The sequence below is a fragment of the Uloborus diversus genome, chromosome 2, assembly GCF_026930045.1.
Source record: "Uloborus diversus isolate 005 chromosome 2, Udiv.v.3.1, whole genome shotgun sequence".
Taxonomy (NCBI): Eukaryota; Metazoa; Arthropoda; class Arachnida; order Araneae; family Uloboridae; genus Uloborus; species Uloborus diversus.
The window spans coordinates 198736610-198754781 of NC_072732.1; the positions used below are offsets into that span (position 1 = coordinate 198736610).

General features: G+C 33.2%; 2 protein-coding genes across 2 annotated transcripts in view; one reads left to right on the top strand and one right to left on the bottom strand.

The window, feature by feature from the left end:
* The window catches only part of LOC129217613 (solute carrier family 15 member 1-like), a 151247-nt gene extending 147309 nt beyond the window's left edge, over window positions 1–3938 (top strand). The window contains exons 22-23 of the mRNA XM_054851942.1: window positions 618–725; window positions 3574–3938. Of these exons, the coding sequence (XP_054707917.1) occupies window positions 618–725; window positions 3574–3747 (282 nt within the window). The 3' untranslated portion in view covers window positions 3748–3938. The remainder of the gene's footprint in view (window positions 1–617; window positions 726–3573) is intronic.
* A 6132-nt stretch (window positions 3939–10070) lies between these two features.
* On the bottom strand, window positions 10071–14984 carry LOC129217614 (transmembrane protein 223-like). Its single transcript, XM_054851943.1, has 2 exons — window positions 14528–14984; window positions 10071–10393 (listed from the first exon to the last, which is right to left on the bottom strand). The coding sequence occupies exons 1-2, from the start codon at window positions 14913–14915 to the stop codon at window positions 10095–10097; spliced, it is 687 nt and encodes a 228-aa protein (XP_054707918.1). The 5' UTR covers window positions 14916–14984; the 3' UTR covers window positions 10071–10094.
* Window positions 14985–18172: the final 3188 nt, after the last annotated feature.

Below are 18172 nucleotides of genomic sequence, written 5' to 3' on the forward strand. Positions count from 1 at the left end.
CTTAATTCATTTGTGCCATTTTAATTCCTATGCATTATTTTATTTTAGTATTTTATTTTCAAATCAAACCTGAGTAGAGAACTGATCTAGAGATCTATAAACTAACTGCTACATCTTGTTTAGCCTTTCCATCAGATTTGAAACAATACTTGAAATTTAATCAGATTTTTTCTTTGTTTACTTAAACCTGTAATAAAAGAGATAAAAACCAACTCATGAAGATTTCTTCTTTTTAATTTTTTTATTATTATTATTTTTCACACATTTTTGGTGTATTTTAAAAAATGCCATTAATTTTGTAAATTTCCCTTTTTTTTCAATGGAAAAATGGTGAATGATATGAAATCAAACACATGGAAGAAATACTAACGAATTATAACATTAACTGTGTGAAAGTAACAAAACAAACAAATGAAGAAAACATTTTTACCCCCCCCCCCCCAAAAAAAGGCGAAGGCTTTAGGCCACAGCCTAGTTGACCTATTCAGTGATCAGTCATACATTTCAAAAACAAAATAAAAATTCACCATATTTGTGATCTTGAATAAATACCAATAACTATTTTATGCTATTTAATTTGTTTTATAGTAATAATTTTTATGTTTCTGTAATTTTAGGCCCCTAAAAGCATGAAGTCAGTTCTACAAGCTACCTGGTTACTTACAGTAGCATTTGGAAACTTGCTTGTTTTAGTTATAGCAGAATTGAACATGTTTAAAAAAAACGTAAGTGTTTTTCTGTGCATACACATCATTTGTCTGGAGTGGTTATAATAAGAACACTAAGTCATTCCAACCTAGTTTCGAGTAAATGAAAATTTGAATATCAACTTGTTTTAAGGGAACTTTAAGTGACTATCTTCGTCACTCTTGGGACAAAGGTCAAATACATGCAGGAACTACCCATGAATGAAAATGTATCAAAAAATTCCAACTGCTGGACCAAACAGCAGCATGGAAACTGAATTACTGTAATTTCTTGTGTGTTACTTGCAGATTTTCTGTTAAAAAAGTGTAAAATTAATGAGTAGCGGATCATATGCTGCCATGGATTGTCTGTGCTTTGTTTTCTCAATACCAGAGTATCTCACCTCAATTTGCAGCATGATTTACAAAAAGAGTCAGCTTCTTCGTTGCCAATAGGCTTGTTTATTTTACTTAGCCTGAATTGTTACCTATATAATTCAGGCTATGTAAAATAAACAACCCTACAAGCAAAGAAGAAGCAGTTTCCATTTACAAAACCGTTTTTTACTGACTTAGTACATTTGCCTTGATTCTTTGACTTAAAGTAAGTAGCGTTCTCGAATCATGATTTCAAGAAAAAAAATCTTTTATTTAAAATTAATTTTGATGCAAAAATTACTACTTTTTCGTGTTTTTAATTTAGTTGCTAAAATTGTATATTTAATCAACTGGAGATAAAATTTTCCTTTTTACTAGAAATTATTCTTAATGCATTGTGTACATATTTGTGATATAGCTAGGATTTTTTCCAAGGCATGTAAATACTCTGACTTTTTTTTTTTTTTTTGAGAAGTGAAGCATACGCAAGGCAAGTATTTTCGCATGGGGGTAGGGGCAGGCATTTCAGCAGGGATACCTTTGACAATTAGAAAATTTTAAAAGTAACATAAAATTAAATTATGAAAATATTATGCAAATCAGGGCCGTAACCAGACTTTTGTTTCGATAGGGGTTTTACCAAACACATTTTTTGAAACATTTATATAGTGTATCAAATTCGGTTTCAATGTGTATTGTATTGATTTTTGTTACAATAGATTATCTAAACAAAGGGAGGGGATGTTCTTGCAAAACGCCATATTACATACTAAATGAGTTTCTCAATAACTACAATAAACACGCAATAAGTTTGTACAATTTTTCAGTTATACTAATTGCATTTCAGAAATAAAACTGAAATAATAATGATAACAACAATATTATTTTTTCAACGAAATATAAATAAGTAATGCATGCGGCCCTGATTCAAATATCTGGGCAGTTGTAAAGTTAATGTACTATGATGTACCAAAGCAACACATCATTTAGCTAATGACTTATTTGTCCCTTTTGTAGTCAAGCAGTTTCTATTTCTTAAAAGTTGTGCTTAAGGAAAGCAAGTTTGGTGTGATGAATGCAACATAATATTTTCGGTGTTCTAAACTTTTTATCACTTTTTCAACAAATTTATCAAAAAAAAAATCAAGTACAAATTTGAGGACTCAGATAAGGTTTGCCCCTGGTTACCGCTGAAGTAATATGGGCCTGAATACACAAAAACTCAATTCCATAAAATTAAAAAACACTTTCACTTTGTAAAAATGAAATGGAATATGGCAAAGAAAGAACACTTTGATTTTCAAGTTCTGGAACATTTCACGTTCTGAATTTAAAAGAGGGAAAAAAAGAATCTTTTAAAAATGTACAATAGCCCTCACCCCCTTTCTGCAGAGCTAAATTTTATTGCAAATAGAAAGCACTAAATTTTTTTGGAGTATTTCTGACTTTCAAAGCCTGAAGTGTGTTTGTTGGGGCATTAAATATACAGTTGGCTCTCTGTTCAACGACTTTCAAGGGACCACAAAAAATTGTCCTTAAGTAGAAAGCGTGCTTAAAAAGAATGGTTTTAACACTATAATGGACCATCTGGGACCGTGAAAAGCGGCCGTTAAACAGAGAGCCAATTGTATCTCAGCATATATAAATATTGTCGCTTCAGAGCAGCTGTAAGGTATCTAATCCCAGAAATAACACTAAGATATCTTACTGTTGCTCTGAGACGACAATACATATATACAAACAAAGTGATAAACACTTTCAGAGGTGTCCTGTTGGGAGGTCACTGTGATCTCCTAAAAACCTCCTCTTTTGGCAAATTGTGCTAAGGATTCGGCAAATTTAGGGACAGTATTGCAACATTTTGATTCTTTTTTTTTTCATTTAAAATTTTTTTTTAGTGATGCATAATGTTCTTTCTTATTAGATGCTTACGTTTTACCATTCGGTTAAAAAGAAATTTCCTTTGTCAAACTGAGAATTTGCTCCCTCCGCTCCTAAAGATTTTAGTTGAAAGCTCTGTTGAATACTTTAATGAGGCAGTGTCCAACCTTTTTCTACCAGCTGGCCACTCCTTCACTAAAATGAATCTCACATCCCAGAACACTATAAAATTAAAACTTTATTGAAAACAACTTATTGAAAACTTTTTTTTATAGATAATGCAGTAAAAGGATAGAAAACTCAGGGGCGCCCCCCCCCCCTCTAGGTGGGCACCCCTGGAAAATTACGAAGAACTGATGTTATCATCATTACATGCCTATTTCATTTTTATTTATTTATTTATTTTTTTAAGAAATGCTAACTATTTCCTTCAAATTTACAAAATCATTTGTTTTCCAAATCAAGACTATCTGTTGTTTTGGAAGGTTCTTGAATGTATAATTTTAATTCGTAACATTGAATATAACCACAAACCTCATGGGCCCATGGGCCGTATATATATAGATTGGGTAAGGCACCACTGCTTCAACATGAAAAAATGAAATAACAGTTGAAATTTCTTTTTCAGTCTCACGAGCTCTTCTTTTTTGGCATACTAATGGCGGTGGACATGGTCATATTCTCTATAATGGCTTACCGCTACAAATACATAAATCCCGAAGACCTAAAAGAACGGAAAGGAAGTGAAGAGAGTGGAAAATCCAACGCTGCCTATGAGGAGGAAACGGATTTTAATAAATGATGAACTATTTAACTGTGAGGTGTGACATGAGTCTAAATTTTTGCTGAATATCAGCAACTTTTGTGGACTCACGAGTTTCCTGACTTCCATTCTAAAACTGTGATAAATACAACTTATTACATCAAAGTTGTGACTGTTTTATAATTTTTGTACATTTATGTCATTAGTAAATTGTTATTTATGTGTTCAAACTTTGTACATTATTTTCACAAGTATTTTCTAATTACAATGTTATTTATGACAAAAACTATACATAAAATCTTATTTCATACATGGGTTTTATAATACTTAAGCAAACACAAGTGCAATATTTTGACTACAGTTTTTCAAATTGTTTTGGTTAAACTGCAGTATGATGATTATATATTTTTTGAAAATTTTCCTTCATGTGAAAAGTATCATTTTAGTTGCCTGTTTTGGTGATCTGAAAATGTTTCGACTGCAAATTAAAATTGTGTACATATTGTGATTTCTCCTACAAACGATGTTGTGTATATTTTTTGATGAAATAAAATAACTTAAGAGGGTTATAATTTGAATTATTTTTTTAATTTTAAAACATGACCAGGAGCTGTTTTATTTCAGACTGAAAGAAACTGAAAACTTCAATATAAATCATGCATTCTAATATTAGAAATATCATATTTCAAGGTAATTGTCTTCATTTTTAAAGTGACTATCAATGAAAGTACAAGTGTGTGTGACCTTCTGTTAGTTTATTCCTAGACAACTTTCACACTGCATGCGTCTAAGGGGTTTAAACCTCTCTAATTGTGGAAGGGGGGACGGGTGGATAAAGTGCAAAATGAAGAAATTTATACCTTTGACTTAAACTAGCTTTAATTTTAAAGTTTTTGTTAAAGTTAAGCTTTAATTTGTATAATGCCCTTTTCTGAAAACATTTTCTCTGAAGTCTTGATTCAATTTACAATTGTCGACTTTAGCGAGTAAAATCATATTTCGGAAAAACAGTGGTGGAATAACTGCTGAATAGTCTGGTAATACAAAGCATCAATTGTGGCAATGTTGCCTCACTTATAAGGGGGTAAAGATTTACACATACATATACAATGCCACTATGAAGAAGCATTGGTTTGGTTTTTATATGCATCTCCAATAAACTCCTTGTTTAGTTCATTAAGCATTGTTTCAGAATATAAAATAAGCACATTTTGTTGCAAAAGACTATTAAGGTTTGATTTTAAAGAAGCTGTAAAATAAACCCTACTGTGCTCACTGGCACAGCCTGAATTTGCCTTCTGGGAGACGAACTCATGAGCAGGGCTTGATTTAAGTGTAAGCCCATGAAGGCTTCGGGCCCCCCAAAAAATTAAAATTTTGCTTTTATAATGAATGTTTTTATTTGTTTTGCACTACAAATTTTTCTGGCCCTGTATTCAGGGCTGGATTTAGGGGAGGGCAGGCGGGGCTGCTGCCCCGGGGCCTCCACAACAAAGGGCCCCCACAATAAAATTTTTATAAAATATCCTAACTTTCACAAGTCGAAAATATCGGATATATAAGTATATATCATAATATTCGGAAATAGAACAAAGCATCGTATATTTTCGAAAATATGATCTTTTCGAACCCTGATTAGGAGCCTCCACTCCTTCGTTGCCCCGGGGCCTCCACAATTCCAAATCTGGCCCTGTCCCCTGTATTAACAAGGTCTATGTGTTCAGCAGAAAACTCTCTCCCTTGGAGTGAGAAAATTATCTAGAGTGCAGGGATGAGATTTTGCCGGAATTCCGGCGTTTTCTGTTGACTTCTAGAACCTTTCCTCCTTCCAGGCCTTATTTTTCTCAAAAATCGAAAAAAAAATACGATTTTCTCAAATTTTCGGTCCCCAATTTCTTATTTTTCTCCCTCGAATCTTCATCTTCCGCGATATCTTCCAAAAACGTATGTTTTGAAATCATGTCAAACACGTGATGCGTCGAAATTTGCATGCCTCCTTTGAGATTTCAATCTTTTTGCATCCTACAAGTATTTCAATTATTTTTAATGTTGGGTGGTTTTTCACTATATGCTACCTTATATCTGCTTATTTTATTCATCATTTCAATAATATTTTTATTTCTTTAATTTATTTTGGAAAAAATGCAAAAGTCAATCAAAAAATGTGGCATGGCACCCACAGTCTCGAATTTTATTGAAACTTGGAATGGTTACTTTTTTTGTGTATTTAAGAAAGTGAAAAATATTTGTGGTGAATCTCAAACCGTTTAGGCTTCACAGCCTGTTAAAAGTTTTGAGATTTCATAATTAAATGAGGCGATTTCAAGTTGTTCTTTTGATTCCGAAATCGTATTAGGAAGTTTTTAAAGACAAATTTTGGGTTCCAATGCAAGGAAAAAGATAACCAATCGTTTATATGCATATATATTTATTTATTTTCAAATCCTACTGTGAAAAATATGTTCTACCACATAAAGAAATTTTATATTTTTCTCTCCATTGTAAATTTTTACTTTACAAACAGACTTAATTTTAAAATTTCTGTTCTCTTTCATTTAACACTATAAACTCAAATGTTTTTAATGGAAAAGTTGACACTATTGTGTGATGCAGCCAAGATTAACCTCTGACTCCCCCAACCCATTGTTCAATAACTCAGGGGTTAGAAATTGTTGCCTCTTTTTCAAAATTTAGATTTATTTATTAATAAACACTCTTGCAAGAAATGGTACAATGCATCAAACTGTACAAAATTATTACTTATACTTAATTAAATACGTATTACCTTTAAAACTGGTAAATTAGCCATTTTTTATTGAATTTTTGAATATCTTGGCTTCCAGGTTCTATTTTGATGCGGTTTTGGATATCATTCCTTTTATGAATTTTTTTTGGATTTCCTCCTTTTTGCTCTCTGACCACTCTCATCCCTAAGAGTGACATCTAGCATAGAATGAGATCACTCAGATTTCACTCCATGTTGGTACAAAGCTCACTATCACTGCTTAAGGCATTCATTTTTTTTCTCATGATTTACATTTCAAGATGTTTAGATCTCTTGTAATTGTTTCTTTGTCTAAGTTTCAAATTACAAATACGTTGATTCAGAAATTAAATAGCTTCAGAACTTCCTTTCCAAGGGTACTTTGTAGACACTTGGAAACATTTTCGGGGACACATAACAAAAGACAAAAAGATGTGCGATTGAGCATGTTCTTTGCTTCTGCAAGTCAAGGTCTAAATCGGGCCCTGGTCATGAGAGTCCTTTATACCACCATACTAGGATTGGTAATATGACTTAAAACCAAGAGTTCTCAAGGATTTTGACCCCCTCCCTTTTCCTTGCTACTCCTCAAAAAACTTTTAAAAAATAACGCAATATGATATAAAATACTGTTACAATATGATATAAACTGAATATACCATGCCTTGCCTTCAATCCTCAAGCTGAACCGAACCATTGCTTCGGTCTTTCGTCTGGTCTGCGCTAATTCTATATTAGCTACCAGTTTGTTTGGCACTCTTGGCTTCCTTAAGAAGTTTTCCATCTCCAGCTCAGTCACTTTCCTATGCCAGGCTGACGAGTGCTAATAAGCACAAAACTGCAGTCCTCGGCTGGAAATGACTGAGCTGGCGGTGTATTTCATGTATGATATAAAATAGTCACAAAATCCAGTTTAGTTGAAAAAAATAAATAAAAGCATGATGTAACAAGTGACAAATGTGAGCAACTCCAATGTTACCAATTTTCAAAGACACTATCTTTGTTTCTATTTATAAATTCAGCTTTTGAGAAACCATTACACTGCATTCAATGCTGAGAAGAATATATATTTTCACTAATTTTAAAATTAGTTGTATCTTCCCTTACAAGTTGATTATGAATTTTCCATTCAATAGCAAATACATAAAAATAATAGAATTACCATATTGTTAAAACAACTATCATGCTGATGCTTCAGAAGATGAAATTTTATAATTCCAAATTTTATAACTCGAATATTCTGTTATCTTGGAAGTTTTCGTTTGGTCCGAAACTCTTATGAAAGCTGTGGGAAACTTTCCATAACTTGAATCACCAACAGCTCAAAGGCTTTAGGCCAATCTCTTGAGACTCTGAGTTATTGAGAATTGAATATAATATTGATACTGACAAAAGAGAGAGTAAAAAGTTTCCAAGTTCATTAATAATAGAAAGCCTAAAGTCAGATAAAAAAGAAAGTAATTAAGAGTTAACGCAAAAAGAAACACTGCAACTAGTGGGCTGAATGTGCAGTTTGAGCCCATGTGAAATTTACATCTCTATAGTGTCCCTAATTTACATAAGAAAAACCAAAACTTTGTATAAAAGTTACTACGCCTTTTAAATATATCACTAAGTTAACCATAAAATGTATCCACTTTAATACATAATACATCAATCAAAAACATTAATTACAATAAATTTCCAAGAACACAAAAATTCTTAATTTATATTATATTAGCTTGAGGTTTAAATAGAAATAATTGTAGTGAAAAAAGTTTCAACTCCCAGTCTATACAACTTTATTTTTCAAAAAGCAAATAATTTCTCGGAAGTAAAAACAGATTTTTGAGAGCTAGGAAAATTTTCTATTCTGCCTAGCTAAAATAACAGGCTTCTGTAGCTAATTAAGTTTAAGTCATTATTCAACTCTTAAAATTTAATTAAAGCTTTTAAATAGAAAATGCAATTGTTACAGCAAAGTATTTTTTAAATTATGAAATAAGTATTAACTTCGTGAATATCAGTGATACTTTTGCGACGTAAAATAATTGTACATAGTAAGGTAACTAATTACTGAAATTTACAGCTTATTCTCAGCTATTTAAAATGCTTAACTTCAATGAGCACGACTGGTTGGTTAATCACGTGACAGCAATGACGTCAGCGTTTTTCACAAACCGATGCTTCATTAAACGCTTTCGGTTGATCACCGGTTGCTTGCGCAGACATGATGCTGACGAATAACACGCAGGTGAAAAATATATAATTGGTAAAAAATCACGTGGTTCCATCAACCAATCAACTAGCTAGTGTGGCAGTCGACCGGTAGATCAACCAGTGAGGCTCATAAAACGACATCGGAAGCAACTAGTTAACTGGTAGCTCTCAAGAATGCTGCAGTTAGCAACCTGTTACTTACCGGTTGACCAGTGAGGTTCATCGAACGCAAGCAATGAACAATGATTTTAAAAAAAATTGTTTTCCTCCATTGGTTGCTGATTTCCAAAATGCACGGATGATTTAACTTTTATTGGAAAATAACAGTTGGAGCATACCTTTTATGTGACAAAAGTTACAAAGCAATTGTGGCCTCTTATTTCTTGAGAAATCCTTAAAAATGAATTTTTGAAAGTGTTTCAATACTTTTTGTCATATAATGTAGGTAGCAAACAAAAGAGCATCTTGAGACACATTTTTGATGCAAAAGTTTTTAATGCATGTCCGTTATCGAGATATCAAGTTTTTAAGCCTGCAAAAATTTCAATAAAAAGCTTCAAATTTAAAGACTTGGCGAAAAATCAATCACACAATTTCACTGTGTGCATCCATCTACAAATCTTGTCTTCCATCACTCACTGTAACTTACTAAATTTGGCGACATTACTTAAAATTTTCGCAGGCCTTAGATTTTGATAACGGGATGCTCCTTCGATTGTTGCGTACTTAATTTTATTTCATTGTTACACTATCATGTGGTTATCAGACTAACTTGGTAAATGCAACCGTGAAGTGTGAAAGACACAGGCAGTTATAGGATATCAGAATTACTCTTTATAGCATAGAATATTTACTTCTATACAATAATGAATGTGAATATGTTGCACAATTTATGTGTTAAATGAATTTGTATTGTAAAATCTGTAAAATCATCCATATAAAGCCAAACTTAATAAAACTAAAACTGAAGCTGTGCATTATTAAATTGTTCTAATGCAATCAAATATTATTCATACACAGAGTTTGACTAAAATTGTAACATCTCAAAAGCCAAAAAAAATATTTTTGAGAGTTTAAATATTTTAGAATGACATGGCTTGTTCACACGTCATTTTAGAATGAACAATTTTACTTTTTTTTTTCAAGTAAAAGAGAAAGAGAATGAAAGGAAACACTTAAACAGAAAAATAAATAAATAAAATGCTCACTGCCAAGGTCAGCATTTTTTTTATTTATTTTTTACTTGAATGGTCACATTTCTCTGTAAATCTCAAGTAATGAAACTGATATATATTATAAGGTTTAAGTTATCAAAAAGCATAGCTGTTTTGAAATATCAGTAAAATTGCTTCCACAAGAAAGCACATTACACTGCAAAGAATTACGAGACTGATAGTTATAAATAAAATTTATTTAAGTACTGCTATAAACGCCTTGATGTCCTAGTACCAACTGTAAAATCAAACAGTAATGGTTGGATGAACTGCCCATTTGAATCAATTAGATAATACATCCACTTATCTTTGACTTTTATTGTAACATAGGACTTAGCTTCATTCCGAGAAACTAAGCAACTAAGTTTGTGTATTGGAGCCTTGAATTGTTTTGTTTTCCCAAATGGACCATAAGTGGTGAAGATGGCAGTTTTTCCTCCTTTGCATAAAGTCAAACTTTTGACGATACGAGTTGGCAACATAACCGAAATCACTGCTGTTCCAACACCTGAAAAAGAAAAGGAAAAACTCTTAAGATATGACAAACTACTTTCACTTTTCATATAGAGGATTTTACGCGCATAGAATTCTCTCAATATTTTTTTTCTTTTCTTAAGACTTAACAAATTTTCTAAAGTTCTAATAAAAAATTGTTCATTTTATTATTGTTATGCTGAGTAAGTTTTTGAATATGATGTAGCGCACACTCTGGCAAAGGAAGAGATTGAGGCCCCTTTGGCAATATCAAATTTTCCGATCTTCCAGGCATTGCTCTTCAAAAGAAAAAAATGAAAACATGGAAATATAGCTTGTATCAGGAGCAGATTTTAATTGAGGAGGCACAGGGAACACATGCCCGTGTACATACCCATACAGGACCCTAATATGAGCATGCAGAAAATGCGAGTTTTAATTATTGTTCTTTTCAGCTAAATCCAGCATTTGTAAGTACAGAAATTATTTGTACAAAATGTAAAAATGATAAAGCAAAATTACTGAGGTAAGTACAAACTTTCCAGAGGTGGATACAGAAATGGTTCTTGAACACTTTTAAGGGATCCTAAATAACATTTTAAAGAACTTCACAAAAACTTAGTTTTGAAAAATTGTATGAAGGGGAGACACTTTTTATTGTGCCCCTTCCAAGGGAATAAAATTAATTTATTTGTCCTTTAATTTCTCAAATACTAGAATTTCAATTGTTGTTCTCTTCGGCTAAATCCGGCACTTTAAAGTACAGCAATCATTTCTACCAAATATAAAAAGCAAAAATTGCTGGGATGTGTAGGAACCTTCCAGAGGCAGATACAGAAATAGTACTTAAAAACTTTTAAGGGATCCTAAAAAACATTTTAAAAAACTTAATGAGAACTCTTTGTTTTGAAAATTGTATGAGGGAGAGCCACTAATTAGTACTCCTTGATTCCCCGTCCAAAAACCATTTGCCTCTGGCTTGCATTACTAATATATCACTGGTAACAGAGCAATCATTCAGGAGGCGCTCTCTAGGGGCATGCACATTGGGTGGGGGGAGGTACACCAGTTGGCTCAGGTCTGAGCCTGAAAAGGGCCCAAGATTTTTTAAATGAGGTGTGAAATATATGTGTGAACGTAAGGATAAACAATATAGAGGGGGCCTGTAAAAGTCATTTGTGATGGGCCCCAAAATTTCTATGGCATGCCCCTGGTGCTCACTACCTTTGGTGCAAACAACAAGAACAAACAACAGACCAGATTTCCGAGTGGCCACCTTCAGAGCCGTGTCCAAGGGGAGGGTTTTAGGGGTTAAACCCCTCCCATTAGGAAAAAATAGTCAAATGAAGAAAATGATCGACTTAAATTAACATTAATGTGAAAGTCTGCGTTTAGCGTTTTTTTCCCCCCTTTCTCTCTGAAGTTTTTCTGTAATTTAACTCAGTAATTGTGCAATTTTTTTCTCTAATTCAACTCAGTTGGACCTAAACGCTTGCATTTCTTTCTTCTTTTTTAACTTTAAAAGTTTTACATAACATTCAAATAATTTGCATCTACAATAAGCTCGTTCTCGTTTAGTTTACAAGTTCTTTTGTATTAAGCATCATTTCAGAATATAAAATCTGATATACATTCTACCCCCAACGCAGAATACTTTACGATGTTTTGCAACGTAAAATCATCTGACCAAAATTGTTCTGCAAGTACTTCAAGCATTGTACGCGAAAAAACGTGACATTTTCCACAAATTGGATGTCAAAAATCAAAATCGTTTCACATAGTTTTTTTTTTTAACTGGACTATTGCTCTTTATTTCTGTGGAAATGAGATATTTCCGGAAACATCACAGCTTTCAACCAAATGACTAACTAAAGAGCACTGAATTTGGAAAATTAGTTGATCATAAAAACTATAAAATCAAAAAAAAAAAAAAAACTTTAAAAAGGTGTCAAACCTAAATCGATTGAGATTCTCCGAAAATAGTTAATATGCTTTCTAAAACGCACAGAAAGAGCAAAGATACAAAATTTTATAAAAATTTGAACCTCGGTGGCAAACCACTTTTTTTTTTTTTTTGGTTAATTTTACATGGCATGAAAAAGCAATTAAAATAATGTTACTAAATAAAGAAATTACTGAACTAATAAATAAAATGAGTCCAGTTTGGGTGGCATATAATAAAACACTTCAAAACTTTCTAAATAATTGAATTGTTTTCTAGATGCAAAGGGATTGAAATCTCAAACAAGACACGCAATTTCCGGCGATGGACGTGTTTCAATGTTGGCATGTTTCCAAAACATACGTGCATGGTGGAAATTGCAGTGGATGAAAATCGATTCAGAAAGTCCTACAAAGTACTTATTGAATTCGACATGGCGAGCTTTCCGCCAAATTATGGTAATTTGTGAGAATTTTAGATTTTCTCCTAGTTTTAAGAAATCTGCACAATTTCTGCAAAATTCTATCTTGAGTTGGAAGATATTTGTAGAAAATCTGCTGTTTCTACAGATTTTCTATACCGTAGTTTCTGCAGATTTTCGGCACTGCAGTTTTAGCATATTTTCGGCACCGCTGTTTCTGCATATTTTCGGCCCCGCTGCTTCTGCAGATTTTCTACACCGCAGTTTCTGCAGTAATTTCACTGAAATTTGCAGAATTTCTGCAGAAAACTTGTCAGTTTTCCTCTCACACTTGAATAGAATTGTTCTGCAGCTCATGCATCCGTTCTGCGACGTACGTCGCAAATTTAGCAGTATTCTGCTTTGGGGCATTCTACATTATAAAGGAATTTGTAGAGAGGATTTAATACTTGAGGCAGTAATAAACAGATTTAATTAAAAAGAAACAAACAAGGTTTGATTAAAGTGAACCTGTAAAATGAAGAATTACTTTGGTCACTTGTGTAGCCAGAATTATCCGAAGAGCGGAAGGGGGGGGGACAGCAGTAATTACAGGTGCATCAATGCCATACTGGGATCAACAATGTGTCTTAAAACTAAAGGTTGTGAGGGATTGAATCCCCCCCTCCCCACAGGTAAGATTAAAACCTGTCCCTTTATGAGAATCTGGACACGGGCCTGCCACCTTACCAGGGTATCATGTATAATAATGAAAAAGTAAATAAATAAATAGGTAGCAATTGAAAGAGCATAAATAAAGGGGTTTTTTTATGCATTAACCATTAGCCCTTGTCTCCCTGTTATTGATATAACAGCAAATTTTTGAGAAATGTTCAAAAGCCAAATAAAGGCTTGGCGAAAAATGGTCGATAGCACTTCACAGTCTGCATGTGACAGGACATCCATCTGTAAAGCTTGTGAATCTGCAATTTCTCAACACAATTCCCTAAATTTGGGGACTTTTAATAAAATTTTGGCAGACTTTTAACTTTATATTTTAAAAACAGTGAGATGAGGGCAAATAACATAATGCGTCCATAAAACATGCATTACTATGCTCTTTAGAGTGCTACTTAAATTAGATATTTTATGTTATGTTGTTCAATGCTATCAATAAAATTTTGTCTTTGATCTGAGAATCCAATTGATTATTATGTGCAATAATAATACAATACATATGTTTTGTGAGAGAAAGGACATACTTTTTAATAGGGAAAATATTTGCATTTCTGGATGCAAAGCCAGGGATTACTTTAAGCATGGAATTGCAATGATATTCATAACAAAATCCATTGATTTCTCAAGACTCTTCAATAATAATTGGTTTCTAGTTAAACTTATAATAAATTGTACATAAATATAGAGAAGAGGTTTTTCTTATTTATATATGCATGTGGTATAACTTTAGTCACAACAACAGCATAAAGATGTACACATTCACATGGAATGGTTTTACATCAATCTACACATGCTTTTGGCAGGCCCTTTCAAGAGTAGGGGTTCAATTGCCCCCCTGGTTTTTAACACAGTGAGTGGAATAATTTTCATTGAGAATATTCCGTTATTCCTCCTCTCCCCAGAAGAATTCGAAATGACAGGCTTGTTTTCTAGGGTTTGTTACTTATCAATTTCTCCCAAACATCATAACAAACATATAGAAAGCACATTAACAGCCTAACAAACATTTAAGAAATTTTTCAAAAGTTGTGGTTTTTATTGAAATGACAATAAAATCAAACAGTTAAATTGCTTCAAAAACTTCTTACCAACGCTTAGGCATGCAATGACTGCTATAATTCTATATTTAATATCTCCAAGATTAATACGTCTCCAAAACGTAGATTTTACTTCTGTTTCAGAAGTAGAATTTTTGATGTCACGCAGGCTGTAAAACATTGTATTAGCATAATAAAGCCAAATGCCTAACTGAGCAATGCCAAAAATTGTAACGAGTCTGAAAGTTTTCGTCTTTTCAAACGTATAAAGTAACACATTTTTTTTCAAATTTTGAACATTGTCAATAGGCAAATATCCAGTTGAAAACGATCGTTTTAAGTTATTAGATGTATTTGAAACTTTTGAAACGGGTTTCGCACATAGTTTAACAGAAATTAATGTCCATTTAGCACAGCTACTAAGGAAACAAGTGAACATAATTATTTCAGTATTTGTTTACACAATCTAGTCTATTGTCTACTGAGCCGGCCTGCCGGTTGAATGGAAAAGATTTAACTGTCGTCTGCTCCTCGAAATGATTAAAATACTGGACAATTTAACTATATCTAGGCCTATAATCTGTGATGGAAACATAGAGTTTTTACAGAAATAAGACTTTAATCTTATCAAAGGCAAGAAATCTTTTGTATTAAAATATTATGATCGGCCCAAGAAAATCGGCTATTCCATCCATCAATCCAGTCATATGCACTTCTACTTCTACTGTGACGGACTACAGACGATGGTTCGGCGTTTCCGTCATGTAAATATTGAACATTGAACTAAAATGTTTTTGCTTTTCAAAAGTTGCAAAAGAAAATTGGAAATCTACTCTTGTTTTTGTTGTTAGTCATGTGAATGTAATTGCATTGTGTATGTAATTTTGTTGCAATTTTCACGCTTCCGGCGCACAGTGGCCGATTTGCCCGATTTAGGTGGACAAAATTATTTAATGAGCCTGCCTTACAGGAAATTTTACGCTGATCACGAATATACCCTAGTTCATAGGTCTAAAATGCTTCCTTCCCTTGTTTTTCGCCAAAAAACCACTAAAAATCTTGTTTGTCCCCCAAAATCATTAAAACTAGTGGTTTTTTTTTTTTAGCGAATTTTCACAGAAAATTCACTTATTGCGTTTGATCGAGTTTGCAGAAAGGGGTGCATCTGGTCAGCGGACCCACTCAAAATGTGTTTCAGACCTCAAAGAATCGAATGGTGAATTTTGAGGATTTTGTCGTATATATATATATATATATATATATATATATATATATATGTATACACGTATATATATGTATATATGTATGACGTCACTTTGCTGAAGACGCACGGTTGAAACCGAAATATTCAATTTTTGTAAGTCGATGCATTTTGTCAATTTTCTCTGTCAAAACCTCTATATATGTATGTATGTATGTATATATGTATATATGTATGTACAGCTTTGCGCTCTACAGGTCGCAATTTTGCATTTAAAAATCGGAAAAAAATTGCACGTATTCTTTAGATAATTGAACTGGCTAAGTTCGAAGACGGACCCTCTAGATCCAATAGCGGTGGAGCTAGAGCACGCTACAGGTGGAAAAACGTTGTTCTTCGTACGTTTTTGGCTCTATCTCGGTCCAGAAGCAAGCTACGAAGACGGGGATGGTCTCAATCGATTCAGCTTAGAAAAATACATGTAACATGATACCCCACATGATGAAGAAATTAGTCCCTACATTCACCCAGAAACGACTTACTTGATAGACAAGGAAAATGAGGAAAATTCGCATATTTAGTTATGCTGCATGACTGACTTTTTTTTTTATTGCAACATTTTCTCTGATTTATTTGATGTGGTAAAAATAAACAGTTCTCACAAATCTATTTAAAATGAGGAAAATTGAATAAAGAATTAAAAATTTTGATGAAGAAATTTCTTTTAATAACAAGTAGGAAGAATATAGAATGGTAACTGTTCACAAATTTCAAAACATAATATGGATTGTCTCTCTATCTCTCTTTCCAAAATAACTAAGGTATACCTTAGTTATTTTGTATAAATAAAAGCACAATTTCTTGAATACAATTAAACATAATTTCGTAAAACAATAGACACTTAATTTCGGAAATAAAATACCTTGCGCAAAAATGTGCAAAAAAAGTTTAGTATGACTGGAAAGAGGAGGTTTCAGTGGTAATTTTGGTGGCAAAATTATTCTGTTTTTTTCTGGTTTTCGTCGATTCGAGGCAATTGAAGTCGCAGATGTGAAAATTTTTCGCTAAAAACTTGACTGAAAAAATGCGCCGATTTCAAGTAGATGATTAAAAAAAATAATAAAAAATTGGAATAGCTTCTTCAGAGTCTACATAACCCAAGAAAATTCACCACAAACGTACATGAAACCAGTGCTTCTCAACCTTTTTTACTTTGCGGCACACTTAAGAAATTTCTAGATCAACGGGGCACACTGAACTTAATTTCGCAATGGTAAACAAGAAATGTTTTTATCATTCACTGGTAAAAAGACGTGGGGGAGGGAGGGGACTTTTTTTCATATGACGAAAACAATTATAACTAACGTAGTGTATTTAAATTTATTCAGAAAGTAGAAATATGTGGAATGTATTGAGGTTGATTATAAACAACAAAGCTACCCATATCAGACTTAACAGAAAATTATACTTCATATGTTTCAAAACATTTCTGTCAAACATGTCATTAAAGTGAACACTGCAGCTAAACGATTTATCAAAAAATGTTTCAAGAAAGAAGCAAGCAAGAAATTAAAGCCAAGCTCCTAACTTCCGTTTGACACTAATGAGACACATGAGTCTGCCTTGAGGAGCAAAGACGTTTGATGTTCGGCTCTATGCTGGAAAGAGCTACCGAAGTTCTTGATTCAGGCTCTTTAGAGATGATCTCTTGCTGTTTTTTTTTTTATAAGTGTGAGGGCTGAGAAGCTGAGTTCGCAAAAATATGAAGTTGAAAATGATAGCAGCACATCAATAGCAAGACAAGAGATGGTGGGATACTCATTTTTAACCAGTAACCAAAATTCGTCCAGAGGCACTTCGCTCAACTTAAGTTTAAGAATATTGTCACTCTTGAGGTTCATCAATACTTCTCGCGCCTTCAAAGAAAGGTCTTTAACTGATGCATCCGCAGATGAAGAGAATGGATCGCGAATCTCGTCTTACTGTTCTATATCAGTATTCTTGAAATGTGCTTAAACTTGTCCTGAAGTATGACTAAATGCTCTGCCACCACATTCAGTAGCTTTTCTTCCATACCATTTCCTTCACATACCATGTTGACGGTCTGTTTGAGCATGTCCAATGAGTTACAATCTACTCCTTCTCTCCACAGCTGAATTTTTGATTTGAACCCGTTTAGCTTGTCCATACATGTAACCCAAATTCTCTCCTTGTTCTTGCATTTTCCGATTCAATTCGTTGTGGTGATCTGCCTCCAGTTTTTCACAAAGTATACGGAGAAAAGGCGAGAATTAAGTGGCCTCGATTTTATGAAAGTCACAATTTTCACGACTTCGGCCAAAGCTTTGCTAGTTTGCGAAGTCTCAGAACCGAGCTTTCAGAAACTAAAATAAAATGAAATTAGTATCAGAACTGGAAAAGAGGAAGACAAAAATTAAGAAAACAAATTCTGGGCGGGAAGGCACGATCCCTGCCTGGGAGAGGGGGCAATATAC